Raw genomic sequence first — 18,461 nt, 5'->3', positions numbered from 1 at the left:
CTTTGGTATTTGAGTTGACCAAACACGCCGATGCCAATCTATCGTTATCGTTAACGTCGATAATCTTATCGACGATAACGAACGATAACTTAATTTAATATATTTCTAAAATTTACGTTATACAACCAAATCATGTTAAATTTTTGAAGTTTTCACTAAGAATATTTTTGATTGATAATATAACAAGTTCATACTTTGAATGAATACTATTTTTTTTTAAATCAAATAATTGTGTTTTTCAAAAACACGTGCTCTAATTGCCATGATTTGCAATATGGATACTAAACGAAGCGAAATTGTGTATGCATTTTTACTTTATTGGAGTTTTTTGTTGGAAAATTTAACAAAATACTGTATTTTTTCGAGAATACTCAAATATTCATAATTCGCAAAGCGAAATTTTGTATGCTTTTTCACTTTATTGGTGTTTTGTTTGTAAAATACTAAAATTCTTACAAAAAACGCATTTTTGACGAAAATACAAAAATACTCATAATTCGCAACATGTGTTTAAAACAAGCGAAATAGTGTATGATTTTTAAATTTTATTATTATTTTGCAAAATTCCTAACATTTCACAAAAAACAGTATTTTTCGGAAATACTCAAATTTGAATAATTTGCGATATGGGTATCAAACGAAGCAAAATGTTGTATTTATTTTCACTTTATTAGAGTATATTTGTAAAATACTAAATTTTTTTTTTCGAAATACTCAAATTATTATAACTTGGAATATGGGTATCAAACAAAGCAAAATTTGATTTGTATTTTCACTTTATTAGAGGTTTTTTTTGTAAAATACTTTTATTTTCATAAAATATCACATTTTACAAAAATATTAAAAATACAGTATTTTAAAAACATGGTATTTTTGAAAAAAAATAGCATTTCACAACAAAAATCTATAAAAAAGTATTTTTACAAAAATACGATAATTTAGGAAAATTTGATTATTTTCCGAAAAAAACATTAATAAAGCGAAAATAAATACAAAATTTCGCTCCGTTTTATACCCAGATTGCAAATAATTAAAAATTAGAGTATGTTCCTAAAATATAATATTTTGGGAAGTTTTATTAATTTACACAAAAAATCTCTAGTAAAAGTGCATATGAAATTACGCTTCGTTTAAAAACCCATATTGCAAGTTATGCAAATGTGAGTATTTCAAAATATACGCTATTTTGAGATTTTTTTTTTTTGATTATTTATACTTTGAAACCTTGGCCGTGTTTTGCCCCCCAGAATTTTTGAGCCGATTTCGAAAAAAGGAAGGCGACATTCACATAAATAACTGTAAAGGCCTTATGGTCAAATATAACTTGTCTGATTAAACATGTTTACCAAAAAAACATGATTATTTTCGCAGATCATCGGAATTTCCAGTTGTGTGTTTTGTAAATTATCCACAATCAATCAAATTCATTCATGTCAACGGTAACCAGACACTCTGTTCTGAAGCCGTCTGAGCAGATGAAGTCATCCTCACAAATTAAGAGAGAGTGTATGGCGAAAACAAACAGTTAATTGCATAAAAATCGTTAAAAAAACAATTGTTCATCATCACAACACACAAAAGCTTCCCGCTTTTATCAAAAAGGCTCATTATCTCCCTTCTCGTCCACTTCAGATAACAAAACACAAACAAAGAACACTCACCTTTCGCCTGGCCCGCATCTTCCGCTTCTTCAGCGAACCCTTGCTGTCGGAACTCTTCACCATCAACGGCTGCTGACTTCCACCGCCACTGCTGCTCGTGGCCACTCCTCCTCCCCCCGCTCCACCTCCTCCACCGGCACTTCCACCTACGCCACCACCACTCTTCATCAACCCCCGAACCGCGGACATTGTGTTCAGCGCAGATTCCGAGATGGAAAAGCCCGTCGTGGCCGTCAGGAAGCGGTTCTGGTTCGCGTTCGCATCGTGGTGACGACCTCCCGGCCCATACTGGTTGATCTCAACCGCCGACGTGTTCAGCTGGGAAATGCACGACACGGACCAGGGTCGTTCGGCCGCGGGTTTGTCCCGGACGCGCCGTTTGACCTGTCCGTCGTCGTTTGAGACGTTCGAGGGGTCCGACCGGTACACGTGCTCGGTCGAGTTCAGGATCTCCTGCGAGGTCTGGTCGCCCTGGAGGCACGTCGCAACCGAGTTGGCGAGGCCCTCGGAGCTGTCCGTGTCGCGGGTGATCGAGTCGGAGTCGGTGTACTCGCCGGAGGCTTCGCAGTCGGTGGTGGGGCCGGAACCGGGCAGGAGGGGAGCGGTGGCGGCGACATCGAGGGGTTGCTTTTCGAGCCATTCCTGAAAAAAGGGGTTGGAAAAATACATGTTAAAGTATTGAAGGAATCGTTTGTTTTGAAAAGAAAACCATTTCTATAAGGCAGATCGATTATTTTTTACAAGTTTAAAATTAAGTTTGAAAAATGTTCAAACGAACTATTTTTAAGTTACATTTAAAACGAGTAAAATTTAAAGAAGTCTGACATTTTATTGAAATTTTGATCAACGCAGCACCACACGAACAAGAAAGAGCGAGGTTGAGAGAGAAAAACAGAGATAGAATGTGCTTTATGTTAGGCGGCTACTTGAGTGCTGAGCTCGGCTTTGTTCGTTTCAACTTCGTGTTCGTTCACTGACGATCGCTTCAAAATTACGCTCATGACAGGCGTTGTGTGTTAGCATTCAAATATCGTTTTCGATTGTTTAGTCAGAAAACGATTTTCTAAACAATTTTGGATCATTGATGTAATTAAGATTCAATTGTTTCATGATCAACAGTTAAACTTTTCTCATATGTCATAAATTTTAGTTTGAGGCTGAACATCTTTTGTCCAAAAACATTTTTATTTTATATCATTTGCTTTTTTTTATTTATATGCAGTTTTTTTTTTAATTTATTTGTTTGCACTTTTTGTATTTTACTTTTATGATCCTTTTATTTGTTAATAAAATAAAGAATTTCTGTTGTTATTCTTCCTTTATTTGTTGCAAATGGTATAATTGTTGTTTTTGTGTATCTCAAGCGAGGGTTTACAAAATACGCCTTTAATTTTTCGCTTGGTTTTTATTATTTAGAAAAGAATTAAATAACAATTAACACAAAAAATATACACAAATACAACTCGATAACAATTTATTATAATTTACTTTTAAGTTTGTTTTTCGGAAAAAATGTACTATTTCACAAAAAAAATTATCAAAAGCGTATTTTAATTTTGTTTTTTTATATTTTGAGAGTTACAAATACTCGCAATTTGTAAAATTTATGACTTGGTGAAAAAATTGAGTTTTTTTAATTCAAAGTCATCTAAACCAAAAAATACTTCGACTAAATCAAAACATAAATTTTTCCGTTTGTTTTATTTTATTCGCTGTATTTCAGCAACCAGTTTTCAAGACGAAATTAAAGGAAATTTTCGGAACCTACCTTTCAAAACAATTTTTTTTTTCAAGGATCGTCACTCACAACATCAAACAATTAAAAAACTGAATTTTTTAGTCAACTTGAACTTCAGGTGGTTTTATCTCAAAAATGGTACACTTTCAGATTTCTGTTAAATACTGTAACTTACATAAAAGCTGTAGCAAAGAAAAAGTGTAATTTTTTTCTAATTATCTAACTATTAAAAAAAAAAAAAAAATACTCGGCAACATCATTTTCTTCTCAATGGCTAAAAAGTTGCGGGATTTTGTCTTCTAAAACCATAAAAAAGTTAAAAATTACAGTTTTTCGGGAACTTATTTAAAAAATAAAAATAAAAATAACTTGAAACTTAATTTTAACCGCGTACCCATTTTTCTGAATAGTCCAAATTCCATATTTTTCTAAGGTAAATAATACGGATTATGGGAAATTTCCAAAAAAATGAATAAAAATAAATTAAATCGTTAAATATACTATACGTGTATCTATTTTGTTCAGTTCATGAAGAACTATTCCATAGACATCAAAAATACGAAAAATGTGGATTACAGTCATGATTTTTTTGAAATAAAAAAAAACAGTTGAAAGTTGTACAATGTACAATAAAGCTTTCAAAAGCAATTATGGCAATTTTCGTCGATTTCGCTAAAACCACTTTTTTCAAAAAATCATATCTCTGCGCCATTTCAACCGATTTTAGCTGTCCTAGATGCAAAAGAAAGGTGATTAGATATTTGGAAAAAATAGCAAGAAGTTTTAAAAATCTAGCTTAACATTTGAAAAGGTCGTATGAAAACATAAAATGCTGTTTTGAAGGTCTCGGGACCAGAGAGCCTATGTCTGAAAATATTTTTATCGGATTCCTCGGAAAATTTCACATAACATATCAAAAAATAGTGAAGTTATGTTTTCGATACTCTGAGATACGATTTTTTGAAAATAAAAACTGGATTTTTCGACGCGCCACGCGCAAGAATGGAAAAATTACGAAAACGGGAAATGCTTATATATGCATTTATGCTTTCCATTCTTCATCGGTTTGATGGCCGAGCGGGCTAAGGCGCCAGTCCTTTCTGTTGGTGCTGGGATTGATTCCCGTCGGTTGCAACTTATTTTCTTGTGTGTAATTTTAAAATGTTTTTTTCGACGAAGGTGATGTGCATGCATTTACACGTGATTTCATCATTGCTGTGCAGCAAGTAAACTGATACATTACACTCATCGATTTTTTTTACCGAATTCGGTAAAGTTTACTAAATTTTCTATTGCTAGTTCAGTAAACTGAAAATTACCGAATTCGGTAAAAACTTACCGAAATTTGATAATAAAGTTTAGTATTCACTTCGTTTTTTTGATTATTTTTAGTTTTTTGTTTATGTTTAAGGCAACTAGAAAAAATATGTTATTGTTGAATAATTATCAAACATACTTCGAAAATAAAAGAACAAAAATGGCAATAGCTTAATTATCTTGATTAAATAATTTTTATTTTGCAGAGATTTAAAAAATTCGTCAGTTGTGTTTGACAATCAAGTAGGAATTTATTCTTGGGTATGGTGCATTTGCACACTAAACGTAAATAAACTTCATAGCTGTTCTCAATTTTATGAAAGCAATTAATTTTTTCGTATCTGTGAAAAGAAGTGTAATGGTCTTATTTTGTGTTTGCCTTTTTGAATTTTGAAACAAAGACACAAAAAAGAGACTTTATTTTATACTTATATGTTATTATTAAATTATTTCAATAAAATTTCCAGCAATTGTTGCGTTTCTTAAACTTAACATGCTACCTTGCCAAACCAGACGATTCTCAGCCGGTTTACTAACATAAACCATCTCTTAATCGAATCAATTACGGGTAGTTAGCAAAGTAGCATCAGCATCCAACATTTTGCTTCCTCTTCTACCAACTTCGATGCAGCAGTGCCACCAGCTGCGTTAATGGCTTTCTAATGCCGTCCATTTAGGCCCACTTAGGAAGAAGCCTCCCGTTCGACACCACTAAACTCTATTACTAACTAGAGTAAAACTAGAGTCGTCGCCTGAGGGCTACTGCCAACTGGCAACTAGCAATAAAACTAAGTCACATTTTTATGGAATTAAGAGGAAGAAGTATAAAAAGAAGAAGCTACAATAAAATAAATAACTCACCTCGATCCGGTTGATCTTGTGGTTGCTCATCACTTTCTCCTGCTTGCTTCTATTGCTACCGGTGGCGTTGTTGCTGCTCGAGTTGTTGTGGTTGTTGTTGTTGGCACTGTTGTTGCTGATGATGCTGCCCCGATGATGCTGATGATGATGGGACGACGGCGATGAATGATGATGGTGGTGATGATGGTTGTGGTGCAGATAGTGTTGTTGCTGGCTTTTCACCACCGTTTTCGGCGACGAAGTCGCGCTTTTGGCAAAGATCTCGTCCCGGACGAGCGTTTCGGCGTGGAGCACTAACCTGTGGATCGAACTCGTTGCATATTGCTGCAATTTCACCGATTGAGGTTCGATTTTTTTTTTCGGGAGGGGACGAAGAAATAACGAAGAAAAGAAAGAAAAACGAGATAAAAAATCGAAACAACACAACACATGCAAGAAACGCAGTTATCACACTTTGAGGTAATGAAGTCGATAAGATAGTCTCTTTGAGTTTCTTTCTTCATTTGAAAAAATAAAACAAAATAACACTCACACTTTGACCAAAATGTATAAAAATAAAATAGAAACCAAACCAAATGACGTTGGCACACCTGTATTATAGCTAATAACCGACAATTATATTATCGCGAAATGCAATACAAAAAGCAGCAGCAAAAAGAAGAAGAAAAAAAATCAAGCTTATCTGCACTCGAGCTGAAGGCAGCACAGAGCGTGTCAAATTTGAGTCGCGACTGACTCAACCCGCGCGCAACTCAAAGTGGAGGAGCTGCCGCGCACGAGTTGACTGTCGTCGTCGTCGTCGTCGTTTTTTGCTGCTCTGTTTTACCTGTCTTACTTTGCGTGTTGCGATCTGGAAGAGGTAAAAAGCAAGCAAGCAGGCGACGACGCCGGCCGAAGACAACGACGCCGATGTTGCCCCGGAACGTGATCGCGAATCGCGAAACTTGGTGGACAGTGGGATAAAGTGGTGGGAAATTGTGTTGAAAAATGACCTTGAAATTTCGAAATAAGTTTTTCCAATATTATTGAAATGAAAATAATTTTGAATTATTTTTTTGATACAATCATAAACCTTTTTAAAATTAGTCCTTAATTTTGAAAATGCATTAAATTTTGAAAAATAATTTTGAATTATTTTTTTGATACATTGAAAAACTTTTTTTTATTATTCCTTAATTTTGAAAATGCATAAAAGTTTAAAAAAATTGCTTGAATTATTTATAAAAACGTTACTTAATCCACCTTCAAGTTTTAACTTTTGAAGTACTTTTCTAAACTACATAACATTAACTAGGGTCTTGTGGGACCTCAAAATGGATCGAATGAGACCAAAACGGTCCAAATCGGTTCAGCTAGTCCGGAGATAATCGTGTGCATATTTTTCATTGCAAGGACTTACAGACTTACACAAGCACAGACATTTGTTCAGAATTTGATTCTGAGTCGATAGCTGTACGTGAAGGTGGGTCTACGAGGTCAAATAAAGAAGTTCATTTTTCGAGTGATTTTAAAGCCTTTCCTCATTAAGGTGAGGAAGGCAAAAAACGACGTTCGAAATTTTGTTCTAATATTACATTTTTTGACCAAAAAGTGAGGGGAAATACTTTTTTAAAACAAACCTTTGAATTGTAAGGAAAAAAACAGAATTGCAATTAGCTGATTATCAATGGGTTTTTGATTTCAAAAATATTATTTTACCTGATTTTTTTTTTTAATATTTTTTAAGTTAGATTTTATGATCATACGAAAATTATAGGTTTGTTTTGGAATTAGGATTTTTGGATCAGAAATGAAAGAGTTAATGATTTTTGCAATAATCAAGCACAAATCAGACATTTATTTTCTCGAGAAATAAACTTATTTTAAATTACCACACTGAAAAAAACAATTCTCGAAATCGTGAATTAAATTCATGAATGCGAGAACCACGAAGGAATATATTCACGTAAAAAAACTAAACTATTGGCACTACGCCCCCCGGGGCATGGCCTTCCTCTAACGTGGGATTTCTGCTCCAGCGCCTCTGACGAGACAGGAGAAACCGGGACCGACGTTTTACTTCACCATCCGATAGAAGCTCAGTGGATAAGGCGGGAATCGAACCCGCGTCTCATAGCATCATCGGGATCGGCAGCCGAAGCCGCTACCCCTGCGCCACGAGACCCACGTTTATTCACGTTTATAGTGCAAATCTGGAGTTTTTTTTGAAAAGGTCCAAAAAACCAAATTTCCAGTTTTTGCATTTTGGGTGTTTTTGAAACCGCCTTGAGTCAGGGGTATTAAAAAACACCCAAAAAGCAAAAACTTAAAATTTGGTTTATTGGTCCTTTTAAAAAAAACTCCAGAAATGAACCATACCATAAATTCCTTCGTGGTTCTTACATTCTTGAACATAATTCACGATTACGAGAATTGTTTTTTTTTCTGTGCATAGCAAATTTTTGAAGTTTATGTCCCTAAAAATTAAAAATGTAAGTCATGACATCGACATTTCAATGAAAAGAATGTTGTAAACCATTACAGTTGTTTTGTTATCATTAGTTTTCAAAGAAGTTCTAAAAAATATTTTTATTTGGCTAAAAAGTGATTATTAATGCAGGAAAATGAACTTAAACAGTTTTCAGTCAATTGCACGTCTGTTTCCAATTAAATTTTGATAATTTTGCGCCCTAATATTTCGGGCCAATTTCGAAGGATAGGGGGGGGGGGGGGGTCAAACTTAAAAAAAATAATAGCAATTTTCAAACAAAATTATGCAAAAGCTATAGCAAAATACTTAATTATGATCATATTTTTTTAGTCTTTTTCCGATTTATTTGGTTTTTCTTATATTTTAGAAAAAGTCAACAAATTATTTAATTTGATTGAAAACGGAACCTGATTTTGAAGTTTTCCAATACTGTTTTGAAATTTATCTTGACGGCAAAATAACAATCATGCGAGGACAAAAACGTTTCATCAGACCAAAACCAATTCAGTTTTGAAGAAAGCGAAATACTTTAGTCATTTTTTATTAATTTATTTTAATGTTTGATAATTTGGTTGATTTTTTCCCAAAAAAGCTTTTTGATTCGAAATAATTAAACAAAAAAACATTTATTAAAACAAACTTGCACAATCGATGGTTATCTATTTTGTGTATATTTAACACATGATAACAATTGTGCTACTACGGTTATTTAAAAAAAATCACGCACCTAGATTTTTTTTTACCAAATTTATCAGTTGAAAAATCGTAAAGTTTAAAACATCTTAAAAATCCAACAAAATTTTACCGATTTTCGGTTTTACGATGAACAATAATGAACTACATTACCGAATTTCAGTAAGTTTTTACCAAATCCGGTAATTTTCAGTTTACCAATCTGTTCAGCAATTGAAAATTCCGAAAAATTGACCGATTTTCGGGTTTACGATGAACAATAATGAACTACATTACCGAATTTCAGTAAGTTTTTACCAAATCCGGTAAATTTCAGTTTACCAATCTGTTCAGCAATTGAAAATTCCGAAAAATTGACCGAATTCAGTAAAACAAATTAAAAAAAATGTGTAAATTTGGTAGGTGTAAAATATGAATGAAAATATAACCTATTTTATGATGTAATAGTATTTTCATTTAGTCTAGAAAAATGACTAAATTTTGTCGCGGTAAAATAACACATTTTTTTCTGACATAAAAGATGTGCCGATTCCCAGACTGTTACTGTGTACTTTTTGATTTTGCAAAAAAAAATTATTTTAAATTTTACTTGTTTGCCTGCTCGTTTCAGTCTCGGTGGTTTTGAGGCAAAAAAAAAACAAATGTTAAAAAGTTCAACGACCTGGTTGGAATTTTCACAAATACGTTTTTTTTATAATAAATTGCAAATTAAAATTTAAAATAAATGCAAATTAGGCAAATTGGCAGAAAAATGAAAAAAGTTAAAACATTTTTTTACTAAGTTAGACAAATCATATTTTCTGTGAAAACATTTAACATTTTTAATCCGACTGAAACTTTTTTGGTGCCTTCGGTATGCCCAAAGAAGCCATTTTGCATCATTAGTTTGTCCATATAATTTTCCATACAAATTTGGCAGCTGTCCACACAAAAATGATGTATGAAAATTCAAAAATCTGTAGCTTTTGAAGGAATTCTTTGATCGATTTGGTGTCTTCAGCAAAGTTGTAGGTATGGATACGGACTACACTGGAAAAATATAATATACGGTAAAAAAATTTGGTAATTTTTTAATTTAACTTTTTATCACTAAAACTTGATTTGCAAAAAAACACTATTTTTAAATGTCAATGTCGATATCTCAGCAACTAATGGTCCGATTTTCAATGTTAAAATATGAAATAGTTGTGAAATTTTCCGATCTTTTCGAAAACAATATTTTCAAAATTTTCAAATGAAGACTAACATTTCAGAAGGGCCAAACATTCAACATTACGCCGAACAAGCAAAATATAGAGAATTTTCTCAGCTTTTCAAAAATATTTTTGTCAAAAGTGGGCAAACATGTGCACTTATTTAAAAAAAATGAAAAACTTCGACTATTTTCAAAAAAGTCACCTAAATATGGGTTAAACTTGAAAACGGTGCACTTTATCAAAAATTGACTTCAGTACTTTTTGATTGCAAATTTGATTTTACATCGAAAAATGAAGTTGAAAAATTTTTGCGACCAAAATTTCGATTTTTAAAAAAAATCAGTATTGATTAAACAATTCATAATTCGTTCAATGATTTTTTGCACAACCTGGAAATTTCTGAAAAGTTGTAATTTTATGTCCTTTAAAACATATAAAAAAATAAAAAAAAAATAAAAATAGTGTTTTTTTGCAAATCAAGTTTTAGTGAAAAAAAGTTAAATAAAAAATTCACCATTTTTTTTACCATGTATTATTTTTTTCCAGTGTAGTCCGTATCCATACCTACAACTTTGCCGAAGACTCCTTTCCTTCAAAAGATACAGATTTTTGAATTTTCATACATCATTTTTGTATGGACAGCTGCCAAATTTGTATGGAAAAATATATGGACCAACTAATGATGCAAAATGGCTTCTTTGGGCATACCAAAGGCACCAAAAAAGTTTCAGTCGGATTAAAAAATACAAATGCTCATGTACAATAAAATTTAGTTTCATTAACTATTTTATCTGTGTGTGGAATAACAAATGTTCCAATTTAAGTTTTTTAGCAAATGCATAATTTTTTTTATTGTTGTTGAGGTCAAGTTTCATTAAACAATTTGTCCAAGTTTTTTGAAGAAAATTATTCAAGGACGTGTATTCTAATTCAGTTTAAAAAATTTCTTCATCGTCAGTTGATATTAAAATTTATTAAAAAAAAATAGTTGAATGAAAACACTGCCAGCATAAAAAAACGTTACCAAATGAAGAACTAAGTTTTTCTAACTAATTTTTATTACCACCTATATGTTTCGTTCGTAAATAAGATCTATCGAAAAGGTACGCTGGAAATATCATAAAAAAATAGTAAAAGTTGATATTTTCAAACAGAATTCCGTTCGACTGTTATTACTTATTACTCATTCAAAATCAATATTTCCTCTTATCTTTTGTTATCTCACCCACAGTACTCAAACCGAACCGACCATATGTCGTTCGTCACACTGCCACCACCACCATCACAAATCCAATTGAGACAAAGTGGTGCACACGCCAGGGCGACGGCGGCGTCGAGACGATACATTTCCTCTATCCGCGGACGCCGACGTCGGTCGGTTTGGGGTTTTGTGGTTGAGAGGCTTGAAGCAGTTGAGTTGCAGCAGCAGGGGCTCAAACGAGAGCTTTTTGTTTTGCACAGAAATGAAGCAGTAGATAAGATAACATACACGTCGGTGCAGCCGCAGTCAAAACATTTGCTCTACTAAGTATAATTTATGTGAAAGCAGACCAATGGCACGTCGACGACCACAATATGTCCGACAGGTCGTTCGATTTGTCGGGTTTGCACTCAAATTTCGTGTCTTATAATGCAATCATTACCCGCGGTGATTGATTTATTCGTTATCGACTATTTTTAGCTTGAAGTTGTATTCGACTTCTACGACATTACTGTGGATAACTTATTTCATACTGAGCTTTAGTCACACTGACTTAAGTCACCTCACGCGATGATCTCAGATCGCCTTCTACTGGTGAGAAAAGGAACGTCAACTGTATAGAGTCAGAGGTCATAAAATCTTACAAGCGAATGAACGAGTGGCTTTTAGCGTATAGGCATGAGAAGAATCGATCCGCTTTGTAGAATTTTTGAAACTTTTTTAGTTGAAAACAATACTTTAGGCTAATTCGAAATTTAGTTGAATAAGCTAATATTTAAGATTAAAAAAAGTTAAAAAATTGGAAGAAACCTCATGAAAAGTAATCTTTAAAAATCCGCCATGTCACCCATTCGTCACTTTGACAAGAAAGGAGTGTCCCCCAAAAGAGCAAAAACCCCGTCGACGGCAAGCGTCGTCTGGCGTTGATGATGATGGCCGGGAGATCATCAAAAAGATAATCATTTTAGCAACGGACACTAATTTGAGGAGATCTAGCCTTAAAAGTATTTCTCGCTAGGTCAAGTTCTTAGAAGAAGATACGGAACTAAAATTAAACCATCGTAAAGGTGTGACTAGAAAAAGTTCGTTGGACCTCTTAATCCGCCGTAAAGGTGATGAAAATCGGTGACCGAGTTTGGGCGAGGCGTGAAATTCTGAGTTTTTTTTTTCTTGGAGTGAGGTTTTCGGATGACCGCAAGGTGTCGATTTTTGTTTGGGGCTGGCGTCACGCTTGAGTAATTTCAGGTTGGTCAAGGGTAATCAAGCTTGATGCATCGATTTCGTGGTTCTAGTTTTTGAGATGCCGAAATGAGGTAAGTGGGTCCAAAAGCCCTATGATAATGTTTTGTACTACGAAAAAAAAACACGCCCAAAAATTCTGATCTCTATTTTATATTTTTATGTAAAAATGTAAGTCAGCAAGACAAAATTTAACGATGAATCAACTATGGTTCACTCGGAACAAACTGTTAAAGAAATACTTTTTGTCAAGAAAGGTTCAAAGCTATTTTTTCTAAATTAATTAAAAAATCAATTTCAGATCTACTTTGGTCAAATAAAACATCCTTGCGCCAAGAAAATTTAAAAAAAAAAATATGGATGTGTGTAACAAAATCAGCAATCTAAACAAAAGTTTAGAACTCAATTTATTATCAAAAAGATTAAAAAAAAACTTGGTATTTGTTTAAATTAGGAATTAAAAAATATTAACGGTGCACATCAACCAGAGCTTTTGCACCCAGATTTTTGTTACAGATATTTTAGTATCTTCAAAACTACGGGTACTACCGAAGTATTTTTTTATTTTTCCCCTAAGGTAATGTCCACAAAGTAATTTACAACAAAGTTTGACTAATTTTAAAATTCCATTGTTATAGGATTGGGTCCGTAAGTTTGACAATTTTGGAATAAGAAGACAACAACTTCCTACGTTGCTGTGCACCCTAAGAAGAAAATTTAAGTTTTAATATATAATTGTAAAATTTTATGGCATGGTTGTCAGTTTATCAACAAATCATATAAAAAAACTATAAAAGGTTATGAACTCTGGAAAAAAAGTTTCTGATAATATTTTCTTTTGGGAAACTGACAGAATAAGGGTTTTTTTTCAATTTTCAAAGGAAGACTAAAATTTACATAAGTAATTATCAGAAGCAAGAAAGGCTTCATCCATAAAGTACGTCACGCTGAATTCGGCAAAAATTTACCTGCCTAAATTTTTCACTGAAAAAAAAAACTTTTAATTAATTTGGAATATGCATAAAAAATCACGCCATTTTTGCATGGATTTTCTAATCATTCGATATATTGTAATGCACAAGTTTTAAATTTCAGAGCAATTTTTATTGGTAAAAGTCTTTTTAAAATTTAATTTTATGAAAATTGTTGCATAAATTTGAAGAATTGAAAGCATCCAACGTAAATGCTTTTAATTCCAAATTATTCAACTCGACATTTTTAAGTTGATGTCAGTAAACGCTTTAAATTTGTAAAGGTATGATAGATTTGGGCTCCCTGAACCCGGTTTTATCGACTGATTTAATGTTTAATGATTTCTCTGCAAATATATAAAATTTGGGTATAAATGCTATGGAATCATGTTAAGCAACCATGCCCACCCGCTTACTATTGCTAGCCCCATAGATAAACGTGGGTGCGCATGGTTGCTGAAGATTATTCCACGCCATTTATACCAACAATATACTAATTTATTTATTAGCAGTGAATCCACTAAATTTCAATTCTGTCGATAAGACCGTGTTCAGGGAGCCCAATTCTATCATACCTTGACAAAACTGAAACGTTTACTGACATCAACTTCAAACATTTCGAGTTGTATCATTATACAAGTATTTTCAAATTAAATGATGTAGTAAATGTTTTGAATTATGTATTATTAATTTGAGTAAATCATTTTGTAAAAAAAATAAAGAAAGGGGAACGGAATGTTGTTCTATCGGGCGCGTAATATTGAGATTTCCGCACTTTGACGTTTAATTAAATTTTCTATAAAACCTTTGCAAATGAAATTATGCAATAAATAGTTTAAAGGGAAGTAAATAAGCAAGCTTTTGTTGCAAAAACACTATCAAAAATACAAGAACAAACAGAAACATAAACTTAATTTCTTGAGACTATCTTATCGTGAGCGAAACTCTACAAGCTGCCCTCAACGGAGGGCAAACAAACAATAAAGTTTAACAATTTGAAAACCAACTCATTAACAACGAATAAATACAAAAATGTAAAACTCACCTTCGACCCAATCATCGCTCCACCCTTCTGTCCACCACTATCCACCGAATCGCTGCTCTTCCCAAAGCTCCCAATCGAGGTCATCATCAGCGCCGCCCGGCTGCTGCCCAAGTTCATCCCCGCGGCGGCCAGCGCTTCCTGCGAAAAGTCCAAACACTTTTTCGACTTGACCTCCTTGGCCAACGCTGCCGTCGCCACGGCCGCCTTGTCTTTATCCTCTTCCGGTTTATTCTCCTTCTCATCTTCATCGGTTCCACCCAGCGGGATGACCGGATCGGACGATCCACCCCCGCTGTCCTCTTCCTGCCCGTCGTTGTAGACCCACTCGTCCCCCTCGGAGGACGAGGACGACGACGTCGATTCCTCGGATTTGGCCTGCTCGCTCGAGTCCTTGTTCAGCTCCGAGTCCGTGTCCAAGTGCTTAAAGTAAAACGTGGCACAATTTTTCGACTTGCGCGTCGAGCGGTTAAACTTGGACAGGTCGTTCAGCTTGGTGCGCTTTTGCTTGCCGGAACCGGACGACTTCTTCGCGGGGGAAGACTTGCCCAGTTGGCCGGGGGTTTCATCGTTGCTTTGTTTGGCAGCTGCCGCGGCGGCGGCTGCGGCCTCGCGGATTATTCCGTCGATTATGTCCGCCCCGGAGAACAATTTGGCCTCGCCGGGAGTTGCCGTCGCCGTAGTCCCCGTCGTCGAGATCGTCGAGTGGTTAAGAATGTCCGCTTCCGCCATCGGAGAAGCGTTTTGCTGGTTCGTTGTTGGAGTCACCGAAGCTGCTGCGGTGGCCGCTTCCGGCAGCGGCAAAATGCCAGTCGGTGGGGGCGTCGACGGTGTGTTGGTGGTCGTGTTGGTCGCGGTCGTCGTCGTTGGACTGAGTGGATGGCGATGCTCGTGGTGGTAGCTGATAATGTTGGGCACAATCTCACAGTCGCTGCCCTCGGAATCGGCATCGAAACCAGCGCTCGAACACTTTTTAGCTTTAACCCATTCTTCCTGCAAAGGGGAAAAAGAATCCAGATTTAGTCAATGATTCAAAAGTTTAAAAGTTGTGGAAAACTTACGCCACTCAAACATTCATCGTGGGGCGGCGAGCCGGGTGATTTGGGCGAGGACGATTTGACGGAACCGCTGAGCCGAGCTAACTTGTTGACCGGTTCCTCGTCTGTGTCCGAGAGGCTGGCGTTGTTGTCGGAGCTCTGCAATGAGAGAGGGGAAATAGGTATCATTACAAAAATTATACAATAGAAGTTGACTTATAATATTAGGAAATTAAGATTTCCCTCTTTTAATTATTTTTTCCAGAAACCAAAATGAGAATATTAAATTTAAAAAAAAAACATTCAAATAATTATCGAATTCGTTTCACTTAATTTATCTGTTAAACAATTTTCCCAGAAATTCACTGTAACTGCAAATGATGGTTCAGAATTCATGGTCCAGAAATAGTAAATTGAAATGAAAAAAAAAAAATAATCATTATATGTAAAATGCTTCTGAGCAATTCTCTACGAAATCGGTCTTTTTTCTTAAATTTCAATTTTTTTATTTTTTAATCCGACTGAAACTTTTTTGGTGCCTTTGGTATGCCCAATGAAGCCATTTTGCATTATTAGTTTGTCCATATAATTTTCCATACAAATTTGGCAGCTAGCCATACAAAAATGATGTATGAAAATTAAAAAATCTGTATCTTTTGTAGGATTTTTTTGATCGATTTGGTGTCTTCGGCAAAGTTGTAGGTATGGATATGGACTACACTGAAAAAATGATACACGGTAAAAAAAATTTGGTGATTTTTCTATTTAACTTTTTGTTACTAAAACTTGATTTGCAAAAAAAAAATATTTTTATTTTTTTTTATTTTTGGATATGTTTAAGAGGACATCAAATGCTAAGTTTTCAGAAATTTCCAGGTTATGCAAAAAATCTTTGAGCGAGTTATGAATTTTTGAATCAATACTGATTTTTTCAAAAAATCGAAATATTGGTCGCAAAAATTTTTCAACTTAATTTTTCGATGTAAAATCAAATTTGCAATCAAAAAGTACTTCAGTGAAATTTTAATAAAGTGCACCGTTTTCAAGTTAAATCCATTTCAGGTGACTTTTTTGAAAATAATCGCAGTTTTTCATTTTTTTAAATTAGTGCACATGTTTGCCCACCTTTGAAAAAAATATTTTTGAAAAGCTTAGAAAATTCTCTATATTTTGCACTTTTGAACTTTGTTGATACGACCCTTAGTTGCTGAGATATTGCCATGCAAATGTTTAAAAACAGGAAAATTGATGTTTTCTAAGTCCCACCCAAACAACACACCATTTTCTGATGTCGATATCTCAGCAACTAATGGTCCGATTTTCAATGTTAAAATATGAAACATTCGAGAAATTTTCCGATCTTTTCGAAAAAAATATTTTCAAAATTTGTAAACCAAGACTAACATTTCAAAAGGGCCAACCATACAATATTATTATTTAAAAGGGCGTATCAACTAAGTTCAAATGTGCAAAATACAAAAATATTTTTTTCAAAGGTGGGCAAACATGTGCATTAATTTAAAAAAATTAAAAACTTCGACTATTTTCAAAAAAGGCACCTAATTGGATTTAACTTGAAAACGGTGCACTTTATCAAAATTTCAGTAAAGTAGTTTCGATTTTTTGAAAAAATCAGTATTGATTAAAAAAATCATAACTCGGTCAATGATTTTTTGCACAACCTGGAAATTTCTGAAAAGTTGGAATTTTATGTCCTCTAAAACATATAAAAAAAATAAAAAAAAATTAAAAATAGTGTTTTTTGCAAATCAAGTTTTAGTGATAAAAAGCTAAATAAAATGTCACCAATTTTTTTTTACTGTGTATCATTTTTTCCAGTGTAGTCCGTATCCATACCTACAACTTTGCCGAAGACAGCAAATCGATCAAAAAATTCCTTCAAAAGATACAGATTTTTGAATTTTCATGCATAATTTTTGTATGGACAGCTGCCAAATTTGTATGGAAAATTATATGGACAAACTAATGATGCACACGCAAAACGGACATTAGGTATAAATTCCTAATTTTTAGTATTTTTTGAACTCATGTTCTAGCTTGTCAAATTATACCTAAAAATTAGTATTTTTTTCTTCCTAAAATTTAGGATTTTTTTAGAACACTGAAGTACTTCTTAAAAATTCCTAAATTTTAGTATTTTTTTTAGTTCTAAAATTGCGATTCACGTTTTGACAAGTCAAAACAACATAATTTCGTGGCTGTGAGTTGGTGTTCCGCAGTGCTGCTGAAAACTTAGGAACTTTGGCAAGGTAAGTTTTGTGCAGGAAGAAAAGTGGCTCTCCGGTTCTGCACGGAGAACGGAACCCGGAGCATCCTTGTTAGAGGAAGTGTGGCTCGCGTACTTGTGGAAGAGGAGGAGGAGGAGGAGGACGGAACCTTCAACTCCCGGCGGAATTAAAAAAGCCGCCACTTCCCTCTCGTGCTCTGGAGGACGGATCTCGGGACGGATATTTGCGGAAGAGCTGGAGAGGGGAAGTATAAACGGACCCCAACCGTGGAGATTGTGCGACCGTGGCGATTGTGTGAATGAAAAGTTGTATCGAGTTTGAGTTTGACGAACCAATTTTTATCTTTTTGTGATTTGGTTGGACGTTGCAGGTGTGTGTATGTATGCGTTTGTGGAAGTGTTCGTGTGTGTGTGTGTGTGTGTGTGTGTGTGTGTGTGTGTGTGTGTGTGTGTGTGTGCTCGTGTGTGCTCGTGTGTGTATGAGAGACTGAAAGTGAATGGGTGGGGGTAGACGAAGGGAAAGAGAGAAAGAAAGAGAAAGTGGGAGAGAGAAGAGGAGAGGGAGAGAAAAAGTGTGAGAGAAGAGGGAATGAAAGAGAGCGAAAATGGGAAAGGGAGAGAGAAAGTAGAAAAGGGAGAGAAAGGGGGAGTTTGTGAGAGAAGGCTGGGGGGGAATAGCGAAAGAAAATGTGGGAAAGAGATAGGGTGAGGGTAGAGGAAGAGAGAGATAGAAAGTAAGAGAGAGAGAAAGTGGGAGTGAGAGGGGCAAAGATGAAGAAAGAGAGAG

The 18,461-nt window shown here is 34.6% G+C and overlaps 1 protein-coding gene across 1 annotated transcript in view; it reads right to left on the bottom strand.

Annotated features, from left to right (window-relative positions):
- LOC6052980 overlaps positions 1-18,461 on the bottom strand; it is a 321,821-nt gene that overhangs the window by 35,803 nt on the left and 267,557 nt on the right. Inside the window, exons 6-9 of the mRNA XM_038253981.1 lie at positions 15,451-15,585; positions 14,393-15,382; positions 5,578-5,901; positions 1,662-2,303 (exon numbers count right to left, since the gene is read on the bottom strand). Of these exons, the coding sequence (XP_038109909.1) occupies positions 1,662-2,303; positions 5,578-5,901; positions 14,393-15,382; positions 15,451-15,585 (2,091 nt within the window). The remainder of the gene's footprint in view (positions 1-1,661; positions 2,304-5,577; positions 5,902-14,392; positions 15,383-15,450; positions 15,586-18,461) is intronic.

Source organism: Culex quinquefasciatus, chromosome 2 (genome assembly GCF_015732765.1).
Source record: "Culex quinquefasciatus strain JHB chromosome 2, VPISU_Cqui_1.0_pri_paternal, whole genome shotgun sequence".
Taxonomy (NCBI): domain Eukaryota; kingdom Metazoa; phylum Arthropoda; class Insecta; order Diptera; family Culicidae; genus Culex; species Culex quinquefasciatus.
This window is presented reverse-complemented; position numbering and strand designations above follow the sequence as displayed.